Source organism: Quercus suber, unplaced genomic scaffold (genome assembly GCF_002906115.3).
Source record: "Quercus suber isolate HL8 unplaced genomic scaffold, Cork oak 2.0 scaffold_129, whole genome shotgun sequence".
In the NCBI taxonomy this organism is placed as follows: Eukaryota; Viridiplantae; Streptophyta; class Magnoliopsida; order Fagales; family Fagaceae; genus Quercus; species Quercus suber.
In genome coordinates this window covers 1,123,829-1,147,635 of record NW_027069592.1, presented here as the reverse complement: position 1 = coordinate 1,147,635, position 23,807 = coordinate 1,123,829, and the positions used below count along the sequence as shown (strand labels likewise).

Here is a 23,807-nt window from a genome sequence, read left to right as displayed (position 1 = left end):
TGTGTATAGAATATTGTGGTTTGTGTAATCTAGTGTGTGTAGTGAGTACTAGTAATTATCCAAGATTTAAAGCATAAGATAAATTTTGAAAGATAACAAAACAACTCACCAAGTTCTGAATAGGCAACACGAATGTAAAGATCAACTCCGCCGCTGGAGAATTTCTGTATGTCAATTAAGTTTCTAGTCCATGACATACAACCAGTGCCAATATCATATGCATAAGCTATACAAGAACAATTCTTTAAACACTGCTGTCTGCAATTGTCTTCAAGAGCAGGTGACGAATCTGCCAGGTCTGGCACCTTCATCATCTTCAGTTTCAAAAATCCATCCATTTTGCTAGCTTCACCGCCGGTAGTGTTCACCCTCTCACACTGCAAGGGTGTCCTCCTCGAACATCCACTGGTCCAATTTCCTCTATTCCATTCTTCTGTGTTCTTTGGCTCAAACCCTGGTAAACAGCTGCAAATTGGTGAAGTCCATGAAGTACAGCTTCCAAATGCCCCACAGGTACCATAATGATCACACTCACTGTTCACAGCATTCCACACGATCCTCCAATCGTCCTTCTCATTATCCCAATGTCTTTCTACCATATTTCCTTCCGTAGTCAGGACATATTGAAACAAATAATCGGCCGCATAAGAAAAACTTAGAGAAATTGTTCCATCTTGATTATCTACGAATAGACTAAATCCGTTATTAAATACAGAATTATCTTTTGGTATTCCAATAAAGATCCGAGTGTTCCATGGACCACTGCGCCAAAAGGGGCTACCATCTTTCCAAATGAATATTTGAAAGAAACTTCGATGTTGAAGACCAGACGAGAAGTTTCCAAAGGATGGATCAGAAGGGCTTTTCCATGATGTCAACTGCCCTTTCTCACCTGTTCTTTCATTACCACTGTATTTCACCTTTTCGAAGAGTGTATCAGTAGGATGTTGGATACTCTCCCATATGACTGTCCCTGTAGTCTTTTCTCGCAAGACTAAGTTCCCCGAATCTAAAAGCTGGGCACTCGAATTGACAACAGAGTTTGTAACATTTGATGACCAAAGAATCTCCCTTTGTCCATTTAGGATTACAAGATTGCCGTCCTCAGATATGGTAAGAACCCCAGAAGAATCCTTGAGGGGTTTATCTCTGTTAGCTACCCACTGGGCAGGTAAATCAGATTTTTTATTATACCATATTCCGAGGTAGCGATTGGTAGAATTTACTGGGCTGAAGAATCCCAGTTTGAAAGCATTCCCATTGGAGATTATGTAGTCAGAGTCTTTGATGGGTTCAAAAGATGTAATGGTGTCTGCAGCAGAGTCAGATTCTAAACAAAAGCAACATAGCAAGAAAAGAAGAACTGGTATGCTTGTATTTCGAAGAAGTCCCATAACTTGTTCAATGCTTCTTGTTTGAGCGGTTTTGTGGGGATACACATACACTGATACTCCAATATATTCGAACCATTCATTGTTTATAGATGGCTACGGGCCGCACATGGTAGGTGGGGGTGTTCTTTAAAAATTAATAAATTATGTTTTGTGCATGTTAGAAATTTGACCCACAACAATAGTAGTCATTGCTTCTTTTCCCATGTATATTGTACAAAGATTCTGGGTTTTAAGAATCAAAATTATCAATTCGTTGGCCGGTTATTGCTTTTTATTTCTGTGTTTTCGTTTACACTTGAAAAAAAAAAATAGAAAGTGTTTCTTTGTTTATTTATTTATTTATTTTTATTTTTGTGTAATACAATGTGCCTAATAAATATTACTCGAATAAAAAACCTGGACTTTCTAGTGTTTATAGACTATTCCAAACATTTTTTTTCAGTAAGTGACGTATCTTTAGCTGGTGAGAGGAGACAAGCTCCCTCGTGACCTTGACAAAAGGAGAGAAAAGACTAAAGAGAGACACACCAATCCAATTAGTCTTTGTCTCTTCCTTGCGCGTGTGGAATAAGGGAAGGACGGAGGGAGACTTTGACAAACGGAGGGAGACTTTGACCATGGGGGCAGTGGCTCCCCTAGTTGCTTTGTAAAAAATTATTAGTATATATAATATATATAGGTATAAATTTTAGTAATTATATTCTATAAAATTATACTTTACCTCCTTAATAATATATAATTGATTATTTAAGAGTAATATTATAATCACAAACTTTTTTATAACATTTTAAAAACCGCTAAAGTAGTAAATTCTTATTAGTTTGCATATAGACTCATTTGTAACTCTAGCATTTTTCTCATTTTAAAGGGGTATAAAAAAATTTATAAACCTAAAGTTTAAAACAAAATATACAAGCTTAAAAAAATTAACTTAACAAAAAAATTAATAATAATAGCTTAAAAACAATTAAGTTCAATCAACCAATTTTACTCAAAACAAACAACTTAGCTCTTTAAAATAATTTTAACATAAAAATTTTACATAACTAATAACAAAGCTATTTCCTAATTTCAAGTTCTGGTTGCATCAAGTTGAAGTAAAATAATAAAAATAAAAAATAGAAAACTGTAGAGAGAGAAATAAATAAATAAATAAATAAAGGCCTTTTGGCTATCTCCGGATGCATACCAATCTCTCATTCATGAATAAATCACATCGAAGAGGGTCAAGTTCCTCTTCTTCCTGAAAGCAAAAGCATTGTGCCTGACGGCTATATTTGAAACGATGATGTTTGAAACAAAAGAATACAAGATTCTGATCAAAGGCCAAACAACGTCGTTTTGAACAAGTGACTTTTATCACTGAGTCTCTCAACGACATCGTTTTAAAAGGCTGAAGATTTAATAAAAAGACAGAATGACACCGTTTTGGGTATTGCACAGTCCCTGCACAGAGTCTTCTTCCTTCCTCAGTTCTTCAGCTCTACAAGTTTAGGGGGAAATATCTCTGTTAGCTACCCACTGGGCAGGTAAATCAGATTTTTTATTATACCATAATCCGAGGAAGCGATCGGAGGACTTTACTGTGCTGAAGAATCCAAGTTTGAAATCACTCCCATGGGAGATATGTAGTCAGAGTCTTTGATGGGTTGAAAAGATGTAATGGTGTCTGTAGCAGAGTCAGGTTCTAAACAAAAGCAAGATAGCAAGACTACAAGAACTGATATGCTTGTATCTCAAGCAAGTCCCATAACTTGTTCAATGCTTCTAGCTTGTGTGGTTTTGTGTGGATACACTGATACCCCAATATATTCAAACCAATGTTTATAGATGGCTACCCGCACAAGGTCGGTGGGGGTGACCTTTAAAAATTACTAATAAATTATGTTTGGCGCATGTTAGAGATTTGATTCCAACAAACAGGTCTGCGCCTAAGGATGATTTTGGATGACGGGACTACATGAGTAGTCATTGCTTGTTTTCCCAGGTCCCACAGAGTACAAAGATTCTGGTTTGTGAGGATCAACATTTTGAATGCGATGAGCAGTTATTGCTTTATTTGCTTCTTTTCCCAAACATTTATTTGAAACCTGTCGCAATAGCTGCAAGGATAAAAGCTAGGAGAGATGCTTCGTCTACAACAATTTTACAATATTTTTACAATAAATTACAGGTGGTTAGTTGTTATTGGTTTAAATTTGAAACTAACACTAAGATTATTTTTTTACCCCAACAATAACAACTAATAACAACCTGCCACACTAATAACAACTAATAACAATAAAAATGGTTTTATTGTGCCTAGTAGGGGAAGTAGTGGTGGTTTAGCTTTATTTTGGAAGAAAGAGATTAGGCTTGATATTCAGACTTATTCACACTCACATATTAATGCATGGGTAGATGGGGAGGATGGTATTGGTTGGTGGCATCTTACTGGTTTTTATGGTGAACCTGATACTTCTAAAAGAGGGGAGTCATGGCAAACACTTAAGCATTTGCATGGGACATCTTCTTTACCATGGTTAATAATTGGGGACTTTAATGAAATTACTAGCATGGCTGAAAAGGAGGGGGGAAGTAATAGAACAAGACAGCAAATGAAATACTTTGTTGATACCATTAATTTTTGTGGTCTTAAGGAAGTTCGATTTACGGGGCCATTGTTCACTTGGCTGTATTTAAAAGAGGATGAGTCCCAAATTAGAGAAAGGTTGGATAGAGCTTTGGCTACGGTGGAGTGGTTTCATTTATTTCCAATGGCTAAGCTTGTTCATCTTACATCATCGGTTTCAAATCATTCCCCTCTTTTTCTTCAGTTTTACGCTAAACCAAGAAAAAAGAAGATGGGTAGGGTTTTCCGGTTTGAATCAATGTGGTTAAAAGATCCAAGATGTGAGGCTATTGTGGAGAACGCTTGGGATGATGGATTACTTGGTGGGTCGGATGATGTTCTTAATAAATGCTTGGAGAGTTGCCGTGCTAGACTTGAGGTGTGGAATGGCTCAGAATTTGGCAATGTCGGGAAAACAGTGGCTGAATTGCAAAAAAAGTTGGAATAGTTAGAGTTGCAACCTTCAACACCAAATATGATTAGATCTTTGAAAAATACTAGAATTGAGTTGAATTGTTAGATGGACAAGGAAGATGATATGTGGAGGCAAAGATCAAGAATTAGTTGGCTGCAATCGGGAGATAGGAACACTAGGTATTTTCATGAGAAAGCTTCTACAAGATACAAAAAGAATTTCATAGAGGGTTTGTTAGATGAGAATGGTAGGTGGTTGGAGAGAGATGAGCACGTGGAAGAGTTGATGTTGCAGTACTATGGGAGGCTTTTTACCAGCAGTGGTCCTACAGATTTTGAAGAAATCTTAGATGCAGTCCAACATAAAGTCACCCCAAGGATGAATCAGATACTTGTTAGAGAGTTTATTGAAGTTGAAGTGAAAAATGCCATTAAGCAAATGTACCCGTTGAAGTCTCCTGGACCGGATGGCATACCTCCATTGTTTTATCAACACTTTTGGCCCAAGATTGGTGCTGTGGTTACTTCAACTGTTTTGGCCTTTCTTAATTCAGGTATCATCCCACTTAATTTTAATCATACACATATTGTCCTTATTCCTAAATGTAAAGAGCCAAAATCTGTGTCTGATTATAGACCCATTAGTCTTTGTAATGTGGTCTATAAAATTGCATCTAAAGCTATTACTAATAGATTGAAAAAAGTACTTCCTTCTATTATTAGGATACTTAAAGTGCATTTGTGCATGGTAGGTTAATCACTGATAATGTTCTTGTAGCTTATGAAATGATGCACCATATTAGTCAAAAGAAGAGTGGTAGAATGGGTGATTTGGCTCTAAAACTTGATATGAGTAAGGCATATGATAGGGTATAGTGGATATGGTTGGAAAAAATTATGCAAAGGTTGGGTTTTGATGAGAAATGGTGTGCTCTGATTATGAGATGTGTCACTACTGTTTCTTATTTAGTAAAGATTAATGGTAAACCTAAAGGGCATATTATTCCAAGTAGGGGAATAAGGCAGGGTGACCCATTATCTCCATATCTATTCTTGCTATGTGCGGAAGGTCTTTCTGCTCTTATTAAGAAAGAGGTGGAGAATGGAAGGTTGGGGGGAGTTGCAGTGTGCCGTAGGGGTCCCATAATATCCCATCTTTTCTTTGCCGATGATAGTCTCATTTTTTGCAAAGCTTCTTTGGAGGAGTGTGATGCCCTTCAAAGGGTGTTGAGGGTTTATGAATGTGCTTCGGGCCAACAGTTAAATCGTACCAAAACTTCTCTGTTTTTTAGTAGTAATACTCCTATGGATATTCAAGAAATTATTAAAGAGAGGTTTGGGGCTCAAGTGATTAAGCACCATGAAAAATATCTTGGTTTGCTGTCATTGGTGGGAAGAAATAAGAAAAATACTTTCAATTCTATTAAGGACAAACTAAGGAAAAAGCTTGCTGGTTGGAAAGAGAAGCTATTGTCTAAGGCAGGAAAAGAAGTGTTGATAAAAGCTGTGGCACAGGCAATACCGACGTATACTATGAGTGTTTTTAAATTGCCTGATTCCCTTTGTGAGGATTTGACGTCTATGATACGTAATTTTTGGTGGGGGCAAAGAAATGAAGAGAGGAGGATAGCTTGGATGAGTTGGGAAAAATTATGTGCTCCAAAAAGTTGTGGTGGGATGGGATTTAAAAAACTTAAGGAGTTTAACTTGGCTTTATTGGCTAAGCAAGGGTGGAGGCTTTAACAAGGTCATGATTCATTGGTGTATAAGGTTTTGAAAGCTAAGTATTTTCCTACATGTGATTTTTCACAGGCTGTTTTGGGTAATAATCCCTCATTTACTTGGCGGAGTATTATGTTTGCTCAACCCCTTGTTAAAAATGGCCTACGGTGGAGGCTTGGTAATGGTGAGAGTATCCGGATTTGGGGTGATAAATGGCTACCTAAGCCTTCAACTTTCATGGTTTCATCTCCTAGATTGTTTATGCCACATGATATGAAGGTTGGAGAATTGATAAATAAGGAGGAGGCTTCGTGGAAGGCTGATGCTATAGATGCTTTGTTTATGCCGCATGAAGCAGAGGTTATAAAAGCTATCACAATAAGTTCTCATTTGCCCGAAGATAAACTGATTTGGGCTTGGAGCAATAATGGAGTGTTCTCGATGAAGAATGCCTACTGGGTTGCTTGCCAAATGTCAATAGTTGATTTTTCTGGTTCAAGCTCTGATGGCAGCCAAGAAAGGAGTTTCTGGAAACGTCTATGGCAGATAAATGTGCCTCACAAAATAAGGCACTTTGCTTGGAGGGCTTGTCGGGACATCTTACCATTGAAAACTAACCTTGTTAAAAGAAATGTTTTGCAGGTGGCTACATGTGATGGATGCAATGTGGAGGAGGAGGATTTGATCCATTTTTTCTGGAAATGTAGCAGAGCAAAAGAGCTTTGGTCATCGTCCAAGCTGGTTTTTCCAAATATAATTGATCGGTTGAGTTCTTTTAAGGAGATGGTATGGTGTTTATTGATGGATGAAAAAAGTTCACCTGAAAATTTGGAGTTGCTGCTAACTTGTGCGTGGGTGTTGTGGGGAAACCGAAATGAAGTTAGATGTGGCGGAAAGCGAAAAGATGGTAGGATGCTTCTTCATTGGGTGACTCAATATCTGGAGGAATACCGTTCTGTCATGGTTTTGTCACCAGTTACAAACACTTCTGTTTCTCATGTTCAAAGATGAAACCCGCCACCCACTTCATGTTTTAAGTGTAATGTTGATGCTGCCATGTTTGCTGATATGAAGTCAGTGGGAATTGGTGTGATTGTACGAGACTGGCATGGGCACTTTGTAGCAGCAATGTGCAAGAAATTACATGCACCACTGGGACCTCTTGAAGCGGAATCGAAGACTGTTGAAGTTGGTATGAAGTTCGCAAAGCAGCTGGGTTTATCAGACATCATCATGGAGGGTGATTCGCTAATGGTTTATAGAGCGTTGAATCAGTCATCCTCACCTTCAGCCTCAATTGATGCGGTAATAATGGGGATTAGTTTAGCTTCATTGGAGTTTCACAATGTGTTTTTTTCTCAGGTAAAGCGTAATGCTAATTCCCCAGCTCATTTGTTAGCAAAGTATGCCAAGGGCATAGTTAATCAATGTATGTGGGTGGAGAATTGTCTTAGTTTCTTAGAACTTGCAATTCTTCATGATGTAAACTCTAATGTTGTTTAATATTAAGTATGTGATTTCCTATAAAAAAAATAAAAATAAATAAATAACAACCTGCCACTTAAAATTTGTTGTAAAAATGTTATAAAATTATTGTAGATATATTATTCCTCAAAAGCAATTACATACTTTCACACGTTTACACACGCATTAAAAACAACTAAAACTGAGACTTGAAATCACAATTTTGAAAACTGTCACACTTTAACTTTCTTTTTTGTGTGTAATAAATATTACTCAAGCCGAAAACTCGGACTTTCTATCAAAATGTTCCAAACACTTTATCTCTGGCCTTTTTTTTTTTTTTTTTTTTTTTTTTTCAATTATTGACTTACCTCACTTAGCTGTTGAGAATAAAAGACAAGAAACAAGTGGGGGAGACAAGCTTCCACATGACCTTGACAAAAAGAGAGAAAAGAGAGAGACACATAGGAACCCATTTAGAAAAAAAAAAAAGGCCGAATGACAAAAAGAGAGAAAAGGGAGACAAGCTCCCACTTCATACACTCTCTCTCTGCCGACTGACAATCTGTTTTTCAAGAATAAATCATCACAACAAAGAGGGTGAAGTTCTATTTCTATGGGTTGAAATTTGAAAAGATGTTTTTTTGCTCTCTCCTTCCCCTTCTCTGTTCCTCTTCTTCTTGAAAGAAGAAGCATTGTGTCTAACGGCTATATTTGAAACGATGACGTTTGTAACAAAATCAATTCGAGATTCTGATATAAAAACTAATCGGTGTTGTTTCGAATAAGTGGCTTTTTTTTTTATCACCAGGTCTCTAAACGACATCGTTTGAGCAAAGCTGAAGATTTAATAAAAAGACAGAACGACACCGTTTTGGGTGTTGCACAATCCCTCCATCTTGAAGATAGTTGCTATAATAGTCTAATCCTGGAGATTAGTCGGCCAAAAGAGCCATTTGCCTATTAAATTTTTACTTCATGGTTAGCAAGAATGTAATAGTGGGATATTGGAAACCCTCCCATATGATATGACTGTCCTTGTAGTGTTTTCTTTCAAGACAACGTTTCCATTATCGGAAAGATCTATGGGATGTTTAAAATAACTCACATTGGAGTTCAAGAAAGGCACTTGGGATTATTGTATTTGGGGTTGGGATCAATATATTTATGCCAGAATTGCATTTCGGTTAGTTAATTTTCCATCTCCTTCTCATCCCAATCAAGAACTCCAAAACTTCAGTTTTTTTTTTTTTTCCAAAGATTCTTTAGAACTTGAAAAATAAATTAACAGGGAAAATCCCCCAAAATCCAGAGAACTCAGTCCAAAATTTAACTAAAAAATAAACGCAAAAATATGTGGAGAGAGGGAACAGAACCTGAGAGTGAGACGATGTTACTTGTGAGATTTTATAACAAAAATATTGACTTCGAAACCAATTCGAACAGAGAAGCTCAGCTTTGGTAAAAAGAGGGTGTGGCTGGATTTAAGACAGTAGATGATGGCAAAAAATTAAAATTACAATTACTCGACGATAATTCAATTATTTATTTATTTATTTATAATCTGAACATTGTAAAGATTCCAGCATAAATATATAACCAATTATGTCAAGAACACATGCTAGCTATTGACCTTGAACCATTGAAAGAGTAACATCGTTAACAGAAAATTTTCTTTGGCCGTTACAAGATAACTTCTTATCTAAGAGAATTTGCCTTTCAGTAAATGCCGGCTGCTTTGGAGTGATTGGACAAGGAAGATCAAGAATCTCACTTTTAAGCATGGAAATAACAACAGATATAGTTGACCTATCTTTCGCAAATTCTTGCACACACAACAGGCCAACATGCATGCATCTCAAAATCTCCATTTCAAAGCATGGTTCATATACCATTGTGTCTATTAAGGCTATAATGTTGTTTGCATTCCACAATTTCCATGCCTGGAAAAATTAAAATGGGATTGAAATTCTTAGCATCAGTATTGAAAATTATAACAAACAAGCATTGGAGGTTTTCAAAAATAAGGCAATGGGATACGAATGACTTACAAATCCTAAAAGGCTATGAATTGTTCATCATGATAAAAGCTAGAGTTTCTTCTTCCACTAATTATCTCAAGTAACAACACTCCAAAGCTGAAGACATCAAATTTTTCCGAAAATCCCCTTCCATTACATATTCAGGAGACATATAGCCACTAAATTATAACAACAAAACACATCAAAATCTTGTCATCAAATATTTGTACTAGTATCTAATTGAATTGACTAAAGGAAAGGTACTTACTATGTTCCAACGACCCTATTAGTATTAGCCTGGTTTTCATCATTTCCAAAAATCCTAGCCATTCCAAAATCTGATATTTTGGATTTAGTTCTTTATCTAACAAGATGTTACTTGCCTTTACATCTCTATGAATGATCCTTAATCTAGAATCCCTATGAAGGTAGAGTAGACCTCGACCAATTCCTTCAATAATGTTGATACGTTTTCTCCAATCTAACAGTTTTTCCTTGTGAGGATCTAATGAATTTAAAAGTTAAAAAAAAAAAAAAAGCATTAAGAGAAACTCGCAAGAGGAAAGAAAATAAAGTTTGAAAAAAGATGTTCTAGTGGTGAAGTTATAAGAGAATTGGAAAAGTCTATTTCAATTGAAATATCACAACAGAGAAGATTGTTCAAATTTCTCAAAATAGTATAATGGTATTTCCTATGCAGAAAATTATTACTACTCATAAATAAATTGACATTTTTATGCAGAAAATTTAACGTTGTAATGCATTTGTATTACAAGAAAGGGCATCAAAATTAACTAACCAAAGAGGAATGCATCCAGACTTTTGTTTGGCATATATTCATAGATCAACGTCTTTTCTTCTCGTTCAACACAGCAACCAAGGAGCTTAACAAGATTCTGATGTTGAACTTTAGAAATTACCACCACCTCATTCATAAATTCTTTTGACCCTTGTTCAGAGGCTTTAGAAAGCCTTTTTACTGCAATCTCTTGTCCATCTGGCAATTTTCCCTATAAACAAACATCAAATGATTAACTAGACATACAAATAATTAGACAAGAAACCTCTAGTAGAGCAACCATTACCCTCTATACGAGACCAAATCCACCCTTCCCAAGCTTGTTAGATAGATTGAAGTTGTTGGTTGCACTTGCCAGCTTCTCAAAATTGAATGTCGGTAGCTCTTGGACTTTAACTTGGTCCAAGTTGTCACTATGAAATTTTGGTTGGGCTTCTGCTCTGTTGAACAATAAGATCTCCTTTGCTTTCTTTTTCCTTGCTAATGTCCACTATAGTAGTGAGTGACGTAATATATAGCAGCATTTATGAGTCCATTGAGCTAATTTAATTGGGAATATTACCTTTTAGATTTGCCATCCGCCTCCACAGTAAATAAGTGCAGATGGAAAGGAAAATTGTTCCTGTGATCACTGTGATTGTGACAATTTTTTTCACATCTCCCACTTTATCTGTAAATGAGAGGAAAAAAAGTATAATACTTGGGGGTAGTGGGACTTGGGCTGAAGTTATAAGACTAAGTAACCTAATTTGAAGCATAATTTTCACATAAAAGTATAAAACAAAAACAACTTACCAAGTTCTGAGTAGGCCACACGTCATACCCACAATCCTTCGTGGTTTTCCTCAACTCTTACCTTTTCATATCCAAATCTTTAAAAAGTTGATAGCCCAAACACTTACCACACCCATTCTAAGTGTAAAATGAGGTTTTGGTGTTGCTGGGAAGCATTGGAAGAAGCTAATCATTTGGCGGATGCAATCGGGTTGAATTGAGTGATCCGGAGAGCTAGAGAAAAAAAAGGTTTCGTTAAGTCAGTTGGTAGCAGGAGCTTGGAGGGCTCAAGTACATGGGGTAGAATAGGCTTGGAGGGTCTTTTGTTATTTGTGTACTCCAACTTATTCTCTAGTGGATCGATTTATCACTTGGAAGGTGGTGGAGAGGTTTTTCACCGAGTTCTTCGGTTTCCTCTTCGATAACACGTCTCGGTGTTATCTTGTGTTTGCATCCTTCTTCCCTACTCTTTTAGCTTTCATTTTATTGTTGATATTTGATGAATACGGCTTAGAGTAGTTTTATTGTTTGTTTGCTTGCATTTACTCTATTCCGCACTTAGTTGAAGTTAAAGTAAAATCAATTGAGCCGTAATTTTTAATTTGAAGGGTCTAAACAGCTCTTGTGTTTTCACACATATTCGAGCTTTCAATAATAAACAATTAAATGTAAAGCACAAAGATTAAGGGAAGAGAGATGGAAACACAGAAAACACGGCAATGTGTTGTCGAAGAGAAAAATTGAAATACTCGGTGTAAAAACCTCTCTACGGCCCTCCAAACCAAAATGATCCACTAGTGAATAAAGTTGGAGTACAAGGATATCAAAAAGACCCTCTAAGCCTAATTTACCCAAAGTACTTGAACCCCTCTAAGTTCCAGCTCCAAACTGACTTTACTGAGTCAGTCTTCACTAGTTCTCTAGATCTCGCAATTAGCTCCAATTGCATCCACCAAAGAGTGACTTCATCCAATGCTTCCTATAGGCATCAAAACAACTCACAATACTTAGATTGGGTGAGGTATGTATTTGGGCTAAGAACCTTTCAAAGGGTATGGAATTAGAGAGGTAGGAGTAAAGGAAAACTAAGAGAAATGTGTAGAGGATTGTGGGAGTACAATCTCTAACTCTCAAATGGATTTCTAGAGTTTTCTCTTTGAAACTCTCCTTACAATTTTGTGGGTACTGTGAGTTTATATAGTGTGGGCAAAGAACTGAGGAAAACACACAAAATGGGTTGGTAGTGCATGTCGTGGGTCATCTTGCGAGTTGGCCAAGTTGTGAGATGCCTTCAGGCACTTGGCTCTTCAGCTTCCAGCATGTGCTTCTCAATTGACCTTTCATAGGTTGTCCACTCACCAGTCATTTGCAAGCAAGTCATGAGTTGCTCTGTATTTCACAGTTCTTCACCAATTTCACACGCTAATCCATTACATTGAATCCCATAAACATACAGGGAAATGATTGAAGAAATACAATCAAATTTGACACAAAATTAAAGCCAACATAAAATAATTGAAAATCACAACTTTATAGTTTCTTAGTAGGAGTTGGGTAAATGGATAATAATGGGATAAATTGTTAGGTTAATATTTGAATAATCTTATTTACTTGTAATAGATAAAGATGAGTTTCTTTTGAATTTGAATGCTGTATTATTTTGTAACAACTATTTATATGACTTTATGCTAAGGAAAGCTGGTTTAAAGTAAACTTCTTTCAACTCATTATAAGGCGGTTGAAAAAACTATCTACGACTACATGTACTTTCAGTCACATGACATTTTTTAATAAAAAATGTGACTTATTTAAATAATATAATTGGATAGTTTTATAGATTGTCATGTTAAGCGGTTAGGGATGAAGAAGATCATAGTAAATTTTTTTTTTATTATTATTTTTTTTTGCTTACACATAAACACTGCACTTTTTTTTTTTAATTATTTTGCTCAATTTTTTTTTTTTTTTTTTTTGTATAAATTCTGATTTTGTACTTCGTTTTTTATTTGAAGCCCTGAAATCCATCATAATAGTGGTGTGTGAATGCAATCCTTGGGTATCTAATTTAAGATGTTTCCCATTTTAGTCAATATTGTCTGCATTGATTAATAGGAAGTCCAAGTATGTAGCTCTTAAAAAAGAAATTTTTTGTTTAGTCTTTGTTATTTCTTAGTTTTCTTATTTAATTTAAGAAAATGCACTTGAAAATTGTTTAATTTTATTTAGATGCTTTCAATTACGGTGTCTAATTCTTACATATATATACCCTATTTATATTTGGTGAAAATAGCCAAATATCATGTTTTGGGAAATTTGCGGCAAACTAGCACTGTTTCAGAAAATATTTAGCAATCTACCACATTTTAAGTACTCGAGTTCTACAAAATCGAGTATCTCTTTATAGTACTGAGCTTAGTGCAGTCAAGTACCTTGTTTTTTTTTTTTTTTTTTATTGGAATGACTTGAATAGTCAAACTTAGTGGCTTGACATTAGCCAACTAACTATTAAATGGATTGCAAGCCCATGTCAGGAAGATGCATGATATTCAAGAAGTTTCATGCGTGAAGAAATGCAAGAACTTGCATTTAATGTTCTTATGAATTGTCAAAGAAGATGGCCAGGAACAACATCTGACATGCAAACCAAATTCATGCTTCTTTTCTTTGGCCATAAATGGTTGCCATTTTCTTTGACTTGACAAGTTTCTTTGACTTGCAAGAGTGAGTTCCTACGGGAGATAAAAAAAAGAAAAAAAAGAAAAAAGGAAAAGAAAAGAAGCAAGAGTGCCTCTACGAGAGATAGAGATATAGAAAAGAACTCAACTGTATGAAAAGTACAAAAAAAAAAAAAAAAAAAAAAAAAAAAAAAGGTANTTTTAATTAAAATTTTTAATTTTATCGCCTTCTCCTAATTCTATTTGAAATAAGAGACCAATCTACGCTAAAAATAACACGCCCAAACATGTGGGCTGGACCAATGGTGCTAGTGCAATGTGCACATTGCACCATAATATCAAATTCTGTCCATTTAATGACTCATAGCTTTTACAGCTTTATTCTCTAGCATCTACTTTTTTTTTTTTTAATCTATTTTTTAAAATTTGGACCTTTTTTTTTTTTTTTTTCATTTTAAATTGTGTATATTTTCACATTAATTGTGGATATGTGTATGAAATAATAGATATGAAGGAGTGTGAAAGAATATTTAGCATAATTTTTATGATTTAGATTTTCATTTCAGCTAAATGATACTTATTATGGAAAATCTAATAAAAAAATAATGTAAAAATATCAAGAAAATAATTCAACTAACTTCCCATGACTTTCTTTCATGGAGTCATTGTGTTGCTGTAGTGTTGTTTGATGCTGAAATTTTCGATTGTTGAGAAGAAAATGTGTAAGATTTTTCACTAACCGTTGCTGACTGTTGACTTTAACATTCAGCTGACTTTGACTTATTGGGTTGATTATTGACCAAAAGTCAAAATTTTTGAAAGGGTCTATTTTGCTCAATTTTTTTTTTTTTTTTTTTTGTATAAATTCTGATTTTGTACTTCGTTTTTTCATTTGAAGCCCTGAAATCCATCATAATAGTGGTGTGTGAATGCAATCCTTGGGTATCTAATTTAAGATGTTTCCCATTTTAGTCAATATTGTCTGCATTGATTAATAGGAAGTCCAAGTATGTAGCTCTTAAAAAAGAAATTTTTTGTTTAGTCTTTGTTATTTCTTAGTTTTCTTATTTAATTTAAGAAAATGCACTTGAAAATTGTTTAATTTTATTTAGATGCTTTCAATTACGGTGTCTAATTCTTACATATATATACCCTATTTATATTTGGTGAAAATAGCCAAATATCATGTTTTGGTGAAATTTGCGGCAAACTAGCACTGTTTCAGAAAATATTTAGCAATCTACCACATTTTAAGTACTCGAGTTCTACAAAATCGAGTATCTCTTTATAGTACTTGAGCTTAGTGCAGTCAAGTACCTTGTTTTTTTTTTTTTTTTTTATTGGAATGACTTGAATAGTCAAACTTAGTGGCTTGACATTAGCCAACTAACTATTAAATGGATTGCAAGCCCATGTCAGGAAGATGCATGATATTCAAGAAGTTTCATGCGTGAAGAAATGCAAGAGCTTGCATTTAATGTTCTTTATGAATTGTCAAAGAAGATGGCCAGGAACAACATCTGACATGCAAACCAAATTCATGCTTCTTTTCTTTGGCCATAAATGGTTGCCATTTTCTTTGACTTGACAAGTTTCTTTGACTTGCAAGAGTGAGTTCCTACGGGAGATAAAAAAAAGAAAAAAAAGAAAAAAGGAAAAGAAAAGAAGCAAGAGTGCCTCTACGAGAGATAGAGATATAGAAAAGAACTCAACTGTATGAAAAGTACAAAAAAAAAAAAAAAAAAAACAAGGTAATCGACTTTATAAAGCTCGAGTACTATAAAGAAGTACTCGATTTCAGTAATATCGAGTGCCACATTATTTTTTTAATTACACAAATTCCAGGTCAGCAGTGCCACGCTAGCGACTCACTAAGAACTCAAGTTCACTAAACTCGAGTACTATTTAGAACTCGATTTTGTGAACTTGAGTACTAAAAAAGTGGAGATTGCTAAATATTTCTCGAAACAATGCTAGTTTGCCCAAATTTTTCAAAACTGATATTTGGCTATTTTCGCCCTGTTTATTTGTATTTTAATTATTTTTTATATTAATTATGACTTCAAATAATGGTTAAAGTTCCAATCCATTGGGCTACAATAAACAACTGACTACTAAAAGAAGATTTTATTCAACATAAAACACTGCAACAAGGCCCAAAGAGCCAATGCCTGAAAGCTACTAAAGAAGATTTTGTAGCTATCCTAAAACATCACCCGACTCCAAATAACTACCCCAACCAAACTAATGAAAATAACTAATAAGGAACAATATTACCATAACTGTTCTATATTACACAAAATATGCTATAAACACAATACCACCAGAAACAATTTGGGCAAAAGACAATTTGGTAGGCCTGGGTGGAAAACTCTTGGGCCCTACTATTTTCCCCCTATTTTCTCGTTAACCAAACAATGGAAAAATCAGTTTTTGAGAACAATCAAATCTAACTTGATTAAGAAATAGACACCAAATTTTAAATTACAGTTTAGTCAATTTTAGGCTAATCTAATAATTAAGTCCAAATTAAAGTGATTAACCAATTAATTAACATAAGCATGGATATACAAATAAAATGAACAGCCCACATAAATAAAACTACAATAACTACAATTAGGCCTTCACCATGTGTGCTGGACCAATAGAGTCAGTGCAATGTGCACAGTGCACCCCACTACATCAAATTCTGTCCATTTAATGATTCATAACTTGTACAGCTTTTATTCTCTTGCGTCCACTATTTAATATCTATTTTTCACATACATTTTTTGTTTTAAAAGTGGACACTTTTTTTTCTGCTTAAAATGTGTATATTTTTGCATTAATTGTGGATATGTGTATGAAATAATGGATATGAAGAAGTGTGAAAGAATATTCAGCATAACTTTTATGATTTAGATTGTCATTTCAGCTAAATAATGTAAAAATAACAAGAAAATAATTCAACTAACTTCCCATGACTTTCTTTCACGGAGCCATTGTGTTGCTGTTGTGTTTTTTGATGCTGAAATGTTAGATTGTTGAGAAGAAAGTATGTGAGATTTTTCACAAGCCCATGATAGTGATCTAGTGTGTGAACGCTACCCATTGGGTATCTAGTTTCAAAATATCTTGAACAAACAAGAGCAAATTTTTCAAATGAATGAACGGCCCAAAATAGATCCAAATGTTTAACATTTGAGTCAATATGGGCTGCTTTAACTTCGAGTAATAGAAAGTTCAACTATGCAGCTCTTTAGGAAAAGTATGAAAAGAGGCAATGACTTAATGGTGTTCCTGGAATCTAAAATCTTCATTCTCAGCATTGAACAAGTTATGGGAGGGGTTCGAAATACAAGCATGTCAGTTCTTCTAGTCTTGCTATATTGCATTTGTTTCGAATCTGGCTCTGCCACAGACACCATCACATCTTCTGAACCCATCAAAGACCCTGGCTATATAATCTCCAATGGGAGTGCTTTCAAACTGGGATTCTTCAGCCCAGAAAAATCTACCAATCGATACGTCGAATATGGTATAATAACATTTCTGGATGCACAGTTGTATGGGTGGCTAACAGACAGGAACCTCTCAGGGATTCTAATGGAGTTCTTACTATATCTGAGGACGGAGTTCTTGTGGTACTAAATGGAGAGAAAAAGCCAATTTGGTCAGCGAATGTTACAAACTCTGTTCCAAATTCAAGTGCCCAGCTTTTGGATTCAGGGAACCTTGTCTTGCAAGAAAACACTACAGGGACAATATGGGAGAGTTTCCAATATCCTTCTGATACAGTCTTGCCAACGATGAAGGTTAGTGCTAATGTAAGAACAGGTAAGAAAGTGCAGATTACATCCTGGAAAAGCCCTTCTGATCCATCCATTGGAATCTTCTCGTTTGGTATTCAACCTCCTAGACTTCCTCAAGTATTCATTTGGAAAGACGGTAGCCCATATTGGCGCAGTGGTCCATGGAACAGTCGGATCTTCATTGGAATACCGGATATGGATTCTGTATATCTTAATGGTTTCAATTTTGTAGATAGTCAAGATGGAAATTTTTATCTAACTTTTGCTTATGAAGACAAGGCTTTGTCCTATTTTGCCTTGAATTCACAAGGGAATCTAGTGCTGAAATATATGTCTAATGGTTTTAAGGATGTCGTGTGGTCAGCTTTGCACTCTGAGTGTGATGTTTATGGCAAGTGTGGGGCATTCGGAACCTGTGATCCAAAGAATACACCAATTTGTAGCTGCTTCCAGGGGTTCGAGCCAAATAATTAGAAGAATGGAATCAAGGCAATTGGACTAGTGGATGTGTTAGGAGGGCACTGTTGCAGTGTGAGAGGTGAACACTGGTGGTGAAGAAGGCAAAAAAGATGGGTTTTTGAAATTGAAGATGATGAAAGTGCCAGACGATGCAGCTTGGTCAAGTGCTTCTGAAAACAAATGCAGTGAGCAATGCTTGGAAAATTGTTCTTGCATAGCATATGCATATGAAACTGGCGTTGTTGTATGTCTTGGACGGATAAAGTAATTGATGCACAACAATTCTCCAGTTTGGGAGTTGATCTTCACATTCGTGTGGCCTACTCAGAATTGGTAAGTTGTTTTTGTTTTATACTTTTATGTGAAAATTAGCTTCAAATTAGGTTACTTTGTTTTATAACTTCAACCCAAGTCCCACTACCACCCCAGAATAGTGTCACCTTTAATTTTGACTTTTTTCAAGCTTATACTTCTCCCCTCGTTTACAGATAAAGTGGGAGATGTGAAAAAAATTGTCACAATCACAGTGATCACAGGAACAATTTTCCTTTCATCTGCACATATTTACTATGGAGGCGGATGGCAAATCTAAAAGGTAATATTCCCAATTAAATTAGCTCAATGGACTAGTAAATGTGCTATATATTACATCACTCACTACTATAGTGGACATTAGGAAGGAAAAAGAAAGCGAAGGAGATCTTATTGTTCAACAGAGCAGAAGCACAACCAAAATTTCATGTGACAACCTGGACCAAGTTAAAGTCCAAGAGCTACCGCATTCAATTTTGAGAAGCTGGCAAGTGCAACAACAACTTCCATCTATCTAACAGCTTGGGAAGGGTGGATTTGGTCCCGTATAAGGGTAATGGTTGCTCTACTAGAGGTTTCTTGTCTAATAATTTGTATGTCTAGTTAACATTAGGTGTTTGTTATAGGGAAAATTGCCAGATGGACAAGAGATTGCAGTAAAAAGACTTTCTAAAGCCTCTAGACAAGGGTCAAAAGAATTTATGAATGAGGTGGTGGTAATTTCTAAAATTCAACATCGGAATCTTGTTAGGCTTCTTGGTTGCTGTGTTGAAGGAGAAGAAAAGATGTTGATCTATGAATATATGCCAAACAAAAGTCGATGCATTCCTCTTTGGTTAGTTAATTTTGATGCCCTTTCTTGTAATACAAATGCGTTACAACGTTAAATTTTCTGCATATAAATGTCAATTTATTTATGAGTAGTATAATTTTCTGCATAGGAATACCATTATACTATTTTGAGAAATTTGAACAATCTTCTCTGTTGTGATATTCAATTGAAATACTTTTCCAATTCTCTTATAACTTCAACACTAGAACATCTTTTTTAAACTTTATTTTCTTTCTCTTGCGAGTTTCTCTTAATGCTTTTGTTTAAATTATTAGATCCTCACAAGGAAAAACTGTTAGATTGGAGAAAAGTTTCAACATTATTGAAGGAATTGGTCGAGGTCTACTCTACCTTCATAGGGATTCTAGATTAAAGATTATTCATAGAGATCTAAAGGCAAGTAACATCTTGTTGGATAAAGAGCTAAATCCAAAAATATCAGATTTTGGAATGGCTAGGATTTTTGGAAATGATGAAACCAGGCTAATACTAATAGGGTCGTTGGAACATAGTAAGTACCTTTCCTTTAGTCAATTCAATTAGATACTAGTACAAATATTTGATGACAAGATTTTGATGGGTTTTGTTGTTATAATTTAGTGGCTATATGTCTCCTGAATATGCAATGGAAGGGCGATTTTCGAAAAATGATGTCTTCAGCTTTGGAGTGTTGTTACTTGAGATAATAGTGGAAGAAGAAACTCTAGCTTTTATCATGATGAGCAATCCATGAGCTTTTAGGATTTGTAAGTCATCTTATCCCATTGCCTTATTTTTGAAAACCTCAATGCTTGTTATCTATATATTACTAAAAGTTGAAGTGACATTTATTATACTAAGCTCCTGTTGCGCCACCTCATTGCCACGTCATTCACCACATAATTATTATTTATTATTTATTCCTTTTTTTTTTTTACAATATATATATATATATATATATTATTGACTTTACATATTCATCTTTGTCGTTTAACATCTATATATATTTCTTTTTTATTTCCAATTTTCCTATAATTTTTTTACATTCACTTATTTTTAAATATTTCAATTTTTTTAACCTTTTTCTTCCCTTACCTTTTCATCTCTCTACTACCCTCTACTTTAATATTCTATTCATCTTTCCCTTCATCTTCCTTTATTTGTCTCTTCTTATCCTTTCTCTCTTACTATAAATTTATCACTCTTTTCCATTCTTTACATAGTTTTCTCTCGCAAAAAGGTTTCTCTCTCTCTCTTCTCTCTCTCTCTCTCTCTCTCTCTCTCTCTCGCGATCGATGTTTTGGTGGATTTTATTTTTTATTGTATCTCTGCTTTAGTTGATAAATTTTTGTGTTTTTAAGAACTCTAATTTAGGTTGATATGATTTAGTTTTTTGTTTTAAATTATTATTATTATTATCATTTTGCTTTTTGATTGTTAAATTTTTATCTGATTACATTATAAAAAATTAAAGATAGTTGATAAAAATAAAATAGTATTCCATTACATAGTATAATTTGGATAATTTATCTTTATTGTTATATCTTTTAATTTTTCTTATTTTTTTCTCTTTTATTTTACTCAATATTGAAATTCAACCACATCTTCCTTATCATTAAATTATTTATATTTTCTCTCTCTTTTTGTTTTTAAAAATAAAAAACTCTTTCTTCAACTTTCTCCTTTTCTTTATCTTTTCATCTTCCCAAATATTCTACCTTGATATCACTCTTCCACTTTCCTTTTATCTTCCTTTATTTTGTTTCTTTATTATCATCATCTTAGTATAAATTTGTCATTCACTCTTCCATTCTTTACATAATTTTCTCTCACAAAAAAGTGGTTATTTCCCACTCTTTCTCCCTCAATTTTTTGGTGGATTTTTATTTTTATTTTTCTTGCATCTCTATTTTATCTTGATAAAGTTTTGTATTCTTTAGAACTCTATTTTGTTTGATGGGATTTAGTTTTGGTTTTAAGTTTTTTATTTTTATTTTTTATTTTTTTTATGACTTTGATTGTTAAATATTATCATATTGCATTATAAATAATTAAAAATAGTGTATAAGAATGTACTACTATTATATTACATAGATTATTTGGATAAGTTAGTGTTTATTGTTATGTATTTATTTTTATTTTTTTCTCATATCATTTTATTTAACATTTAAATTCAGCCACATCCCCCAATATATCATTAAATTATTTATATTTCCACTCCTTTTTATTTTAAAAATTTTAAAATATAATATTTTGCCTAAAATAAATAAATAAAATTTTCCACATTAAGTGGAGTAATGCTAGGGAAACACTCATTCTCACGCCCAATGCATCAAAGAAGAATGAAATACAAAACAAATCAAGTTAGAAACACTAAATGAAAAAAAAAAATGATAATGCATATTTAATGTCATAGAATCATCATCAAATTTGGAAAACGATAGGTTGCCAATGGAGAGAGAGTAGAGATGATATAGAAAAAAAAAAAAACAAAGTAATAAAGAGTAGATAAAGAAAAAAAAAAAAAACCAAACGTCAATTAGTAATCATTGATTGGAAAACAAAGAGGTTGTAAGAAGAAGTAAAAAATAAAATAGAGATTGCCAAAGTGTGGAGAATATTAAAAACATTACAGTGTAGTAAATAAACCATTAAATTCACTTAAAAAATTAAATCAACAATCAACAATTAAATCCAATCATGCATAGTACTAAATTTAAATTTAAAACTAATCAAACTCTAACTATGGAAACATATTAATTATAACTAAAAAAGAGATGTTCTCTGATAGTAGTAGAAATTACATAAGAAATAAAGTTAGAAAAATTTAAAAATCCATTTTTTTGACATTTTATTTAACCTTATTTATAATTTTATATATATATATGTGTGTGTGTGTGTGTGTGTGTGTGTGTGTGTGTAATTTTCATACACTATTACTTTTGAAAATCTAATGAACAATGTTACCTCTCATTTATTGTCTTTGTTATGCAAATCATCAGTTAGTAAATATATGAATAATGGTAAGAAGCGTTACAAATGAGATCACTATAAAAAAAAATATAAAATTAATTAGCCACTATCATTATAAAGTAGTAGTCTATAATTTTATACATCAAAAAAGTGGAATATATAAAGTTTTCTTAAAGGTATGTGTAAAGATTCACTATATATATATATTATGTGTGTGTGTGTGTGTATAAAGGTAAAAAAATGTATATTTAAGGTTTTTATTAACTTAAAAACTAATGAAAAACCAATGGTTAATAACTAAAACTATAGTATTAATAAAATATTTAACGAGACCATCTTAAAAAAATTATCACGCGCAACGCGCGGGTGTGCGACTAGTTTGTTATAATTTTCAATACTGATGCTAAGAATTTCAATCCTGTTTTAATTTTTCCAGGTATGGAAATTGTGGAATGCAAACAACATTATAGCCTTCATAGACACAATGGTATATGAACCCTGCTTTGAAATGGAGATTTTGAGATGCATACATGTTGGCCTGTTGTGTGTGCAGAATTTGCCAAAGATAGGCCAACTGTATCTATTGTCATTTCTATGCTTAAAAGTGAGATTCTTGATCTTCCTCGTCCAAAGCAGCCAGCATTTACTGAAAGGCAAATTCCCTTAGATAAGAAGTTATCTCATAGCGGCCAAAGGAAATTTTCTGTTACGATGTTACTGTTTCAAAGGTTCAAGGTCGATAGCTACCATGTGTTCTTGACATAATTCTTTATATATTTATGCTGGAATCTTTACAATGTTTAGATAAAAAAAAAATGAATTATCGTCAGGTAATTTTAATTTTAATTTTTTTGCCATCATCTACTGTCTTAAATCCTAGCCACACCCTCTGTTTACCAAAGCAGAGCTTCTCTGTTCGAATTGGTTTCAAAGCCAATATTTTGTTATCAAATCTCACAGGTAACATTGTCTCATTCTCAGGTTCTATTCCCTTTCTCCACATATCTTTTCGTTTATTTTTTAGTTAAATTTTGGACTGAGTTCTCTGGATTTTTGGGATTTTCCTTGTTAATTTATTGATTTATTTTTCAAGTTCTAAAGAATCTTAAAAAATAAAAATAATAATAATAATGTACTCTTCTTTTTTCCTAAAAAAACTGAAGTTTTGGAGTTATTGATTGGAATGAGTTGGAATTTAGAAGGAGATGGAAAATTAACTAACCGAAATGAAATTCGAGTCCAAATCTTCTGTCCCACAGTTCCTGCTCCACTATATACTCCACAAATAAAAATATGTCACATGTCCATCTAAGTTATTAAATACTAAATTTATGCCTTCTATTATTTCAATTACTTAAATGTGATGGGTTATTTATTATTTTAGGAAATTGAAATAATAGAAGGCATAATTTAGCATTTAATAACTTAGAGGACATGTGTATCATATTTTATTTGTGGAGTATATAATGAGCAGGAAGTGTGGGACAGAAGATTGAACTCATGAAATTCTGGCCATAAAGATATTGATCCCAACCCCAAATACAAGAATCCAAGTGCCTTTCTTTTGAACTCCAATATGAGTTATTT

The 23,807-nt window shown here is 33.8% G+C and overlaps 4 protein-coding genes and 1 pseudogene across 4 annotated transcripts in view; 3 read left to right on the top strand and 2 right to left on the bottom strand.

Annotated features, from left to right (window-relative positions):
- LOC112012513 (G-type lectin S-receptor-like serine/threonine-protein kinase At1g11330) overlaps window positions 1-1,394 on the bottom strand; it is a 3,745-nt gene extending 2,351 nt beyond the window's left edge. The window contains exon 1 of the mRNA XM_065776149.1: window positions 110-1,394. Within this exon, the coding sequence (XP_065632221.1) occupies window positions 110-1,394 (1,285 nt within the window). The remainder of the gene's footprint in view (window positions 1-109) is intronic.
- A 2,555-nt stretch (window positions 1,395-3,949) lies between these two features.
- Window positions 3,950-4,453, top strand: LOC112012514 (uncharacterized). Its single transcript, XM_024044885.1, has one exon. It carries the CDS (start codon window positions 3,950-3,952, stop codon window positions 4,451-4,453), a length of 504 nt encoding a protein of 167 aa, XP_023900653.1.
- A 72-nt stretch (window positions 4,454-4,525) lies between these two features.
- On the top strand, window positions 4,526-7,152 carry LOC136068687 (uncharacterized). The gene is made up of 4 exons (XM_065776148.1): window positions 4,526-4,973; window positions 5,198-5,289; window positions 5,395-5,934; window positions 6,232-7,152. The coding sequence occupies exons 1-4, from the start codon at window positions 4,526-4,528 to the stop codon at window positions 7,150-7,152; spliced, it is 2,001 nt and encodes a 666-aa protein (XP_065632220.1).
- Window positions 7,153-9,230: 2,078 nt separating this feature from the next.
- LOC112035420 (G-type lectin S-receptor-like serine/threonine-protein kinase At1g11330) lies at window positions 9,231-11,336 on the bottom strand (annotated as a pseudogene).
- Window positions 11,337-17,144: 5,808 nt separating this feature from the next.
- Window positions 17,145-18,139, top strand: LOC136061227 (G-type lectin S-receptor-like serine/threonine-protein kinase At1g11330). Its single transcript, XM_065776147.1, has 2 exons — window positions 17,145-17,331; window positions 17,418-18,139. Exons 1-2 carry the CDS (start codon window positions 17,145-17,147, stop codon window positions 18,137-18,139), a joined length of 909 nt encoding a protein of 302 aa, XP_065632219.1.
- Window positions 18,140-23,807: the final 5,668 nt, after the last annotated feature.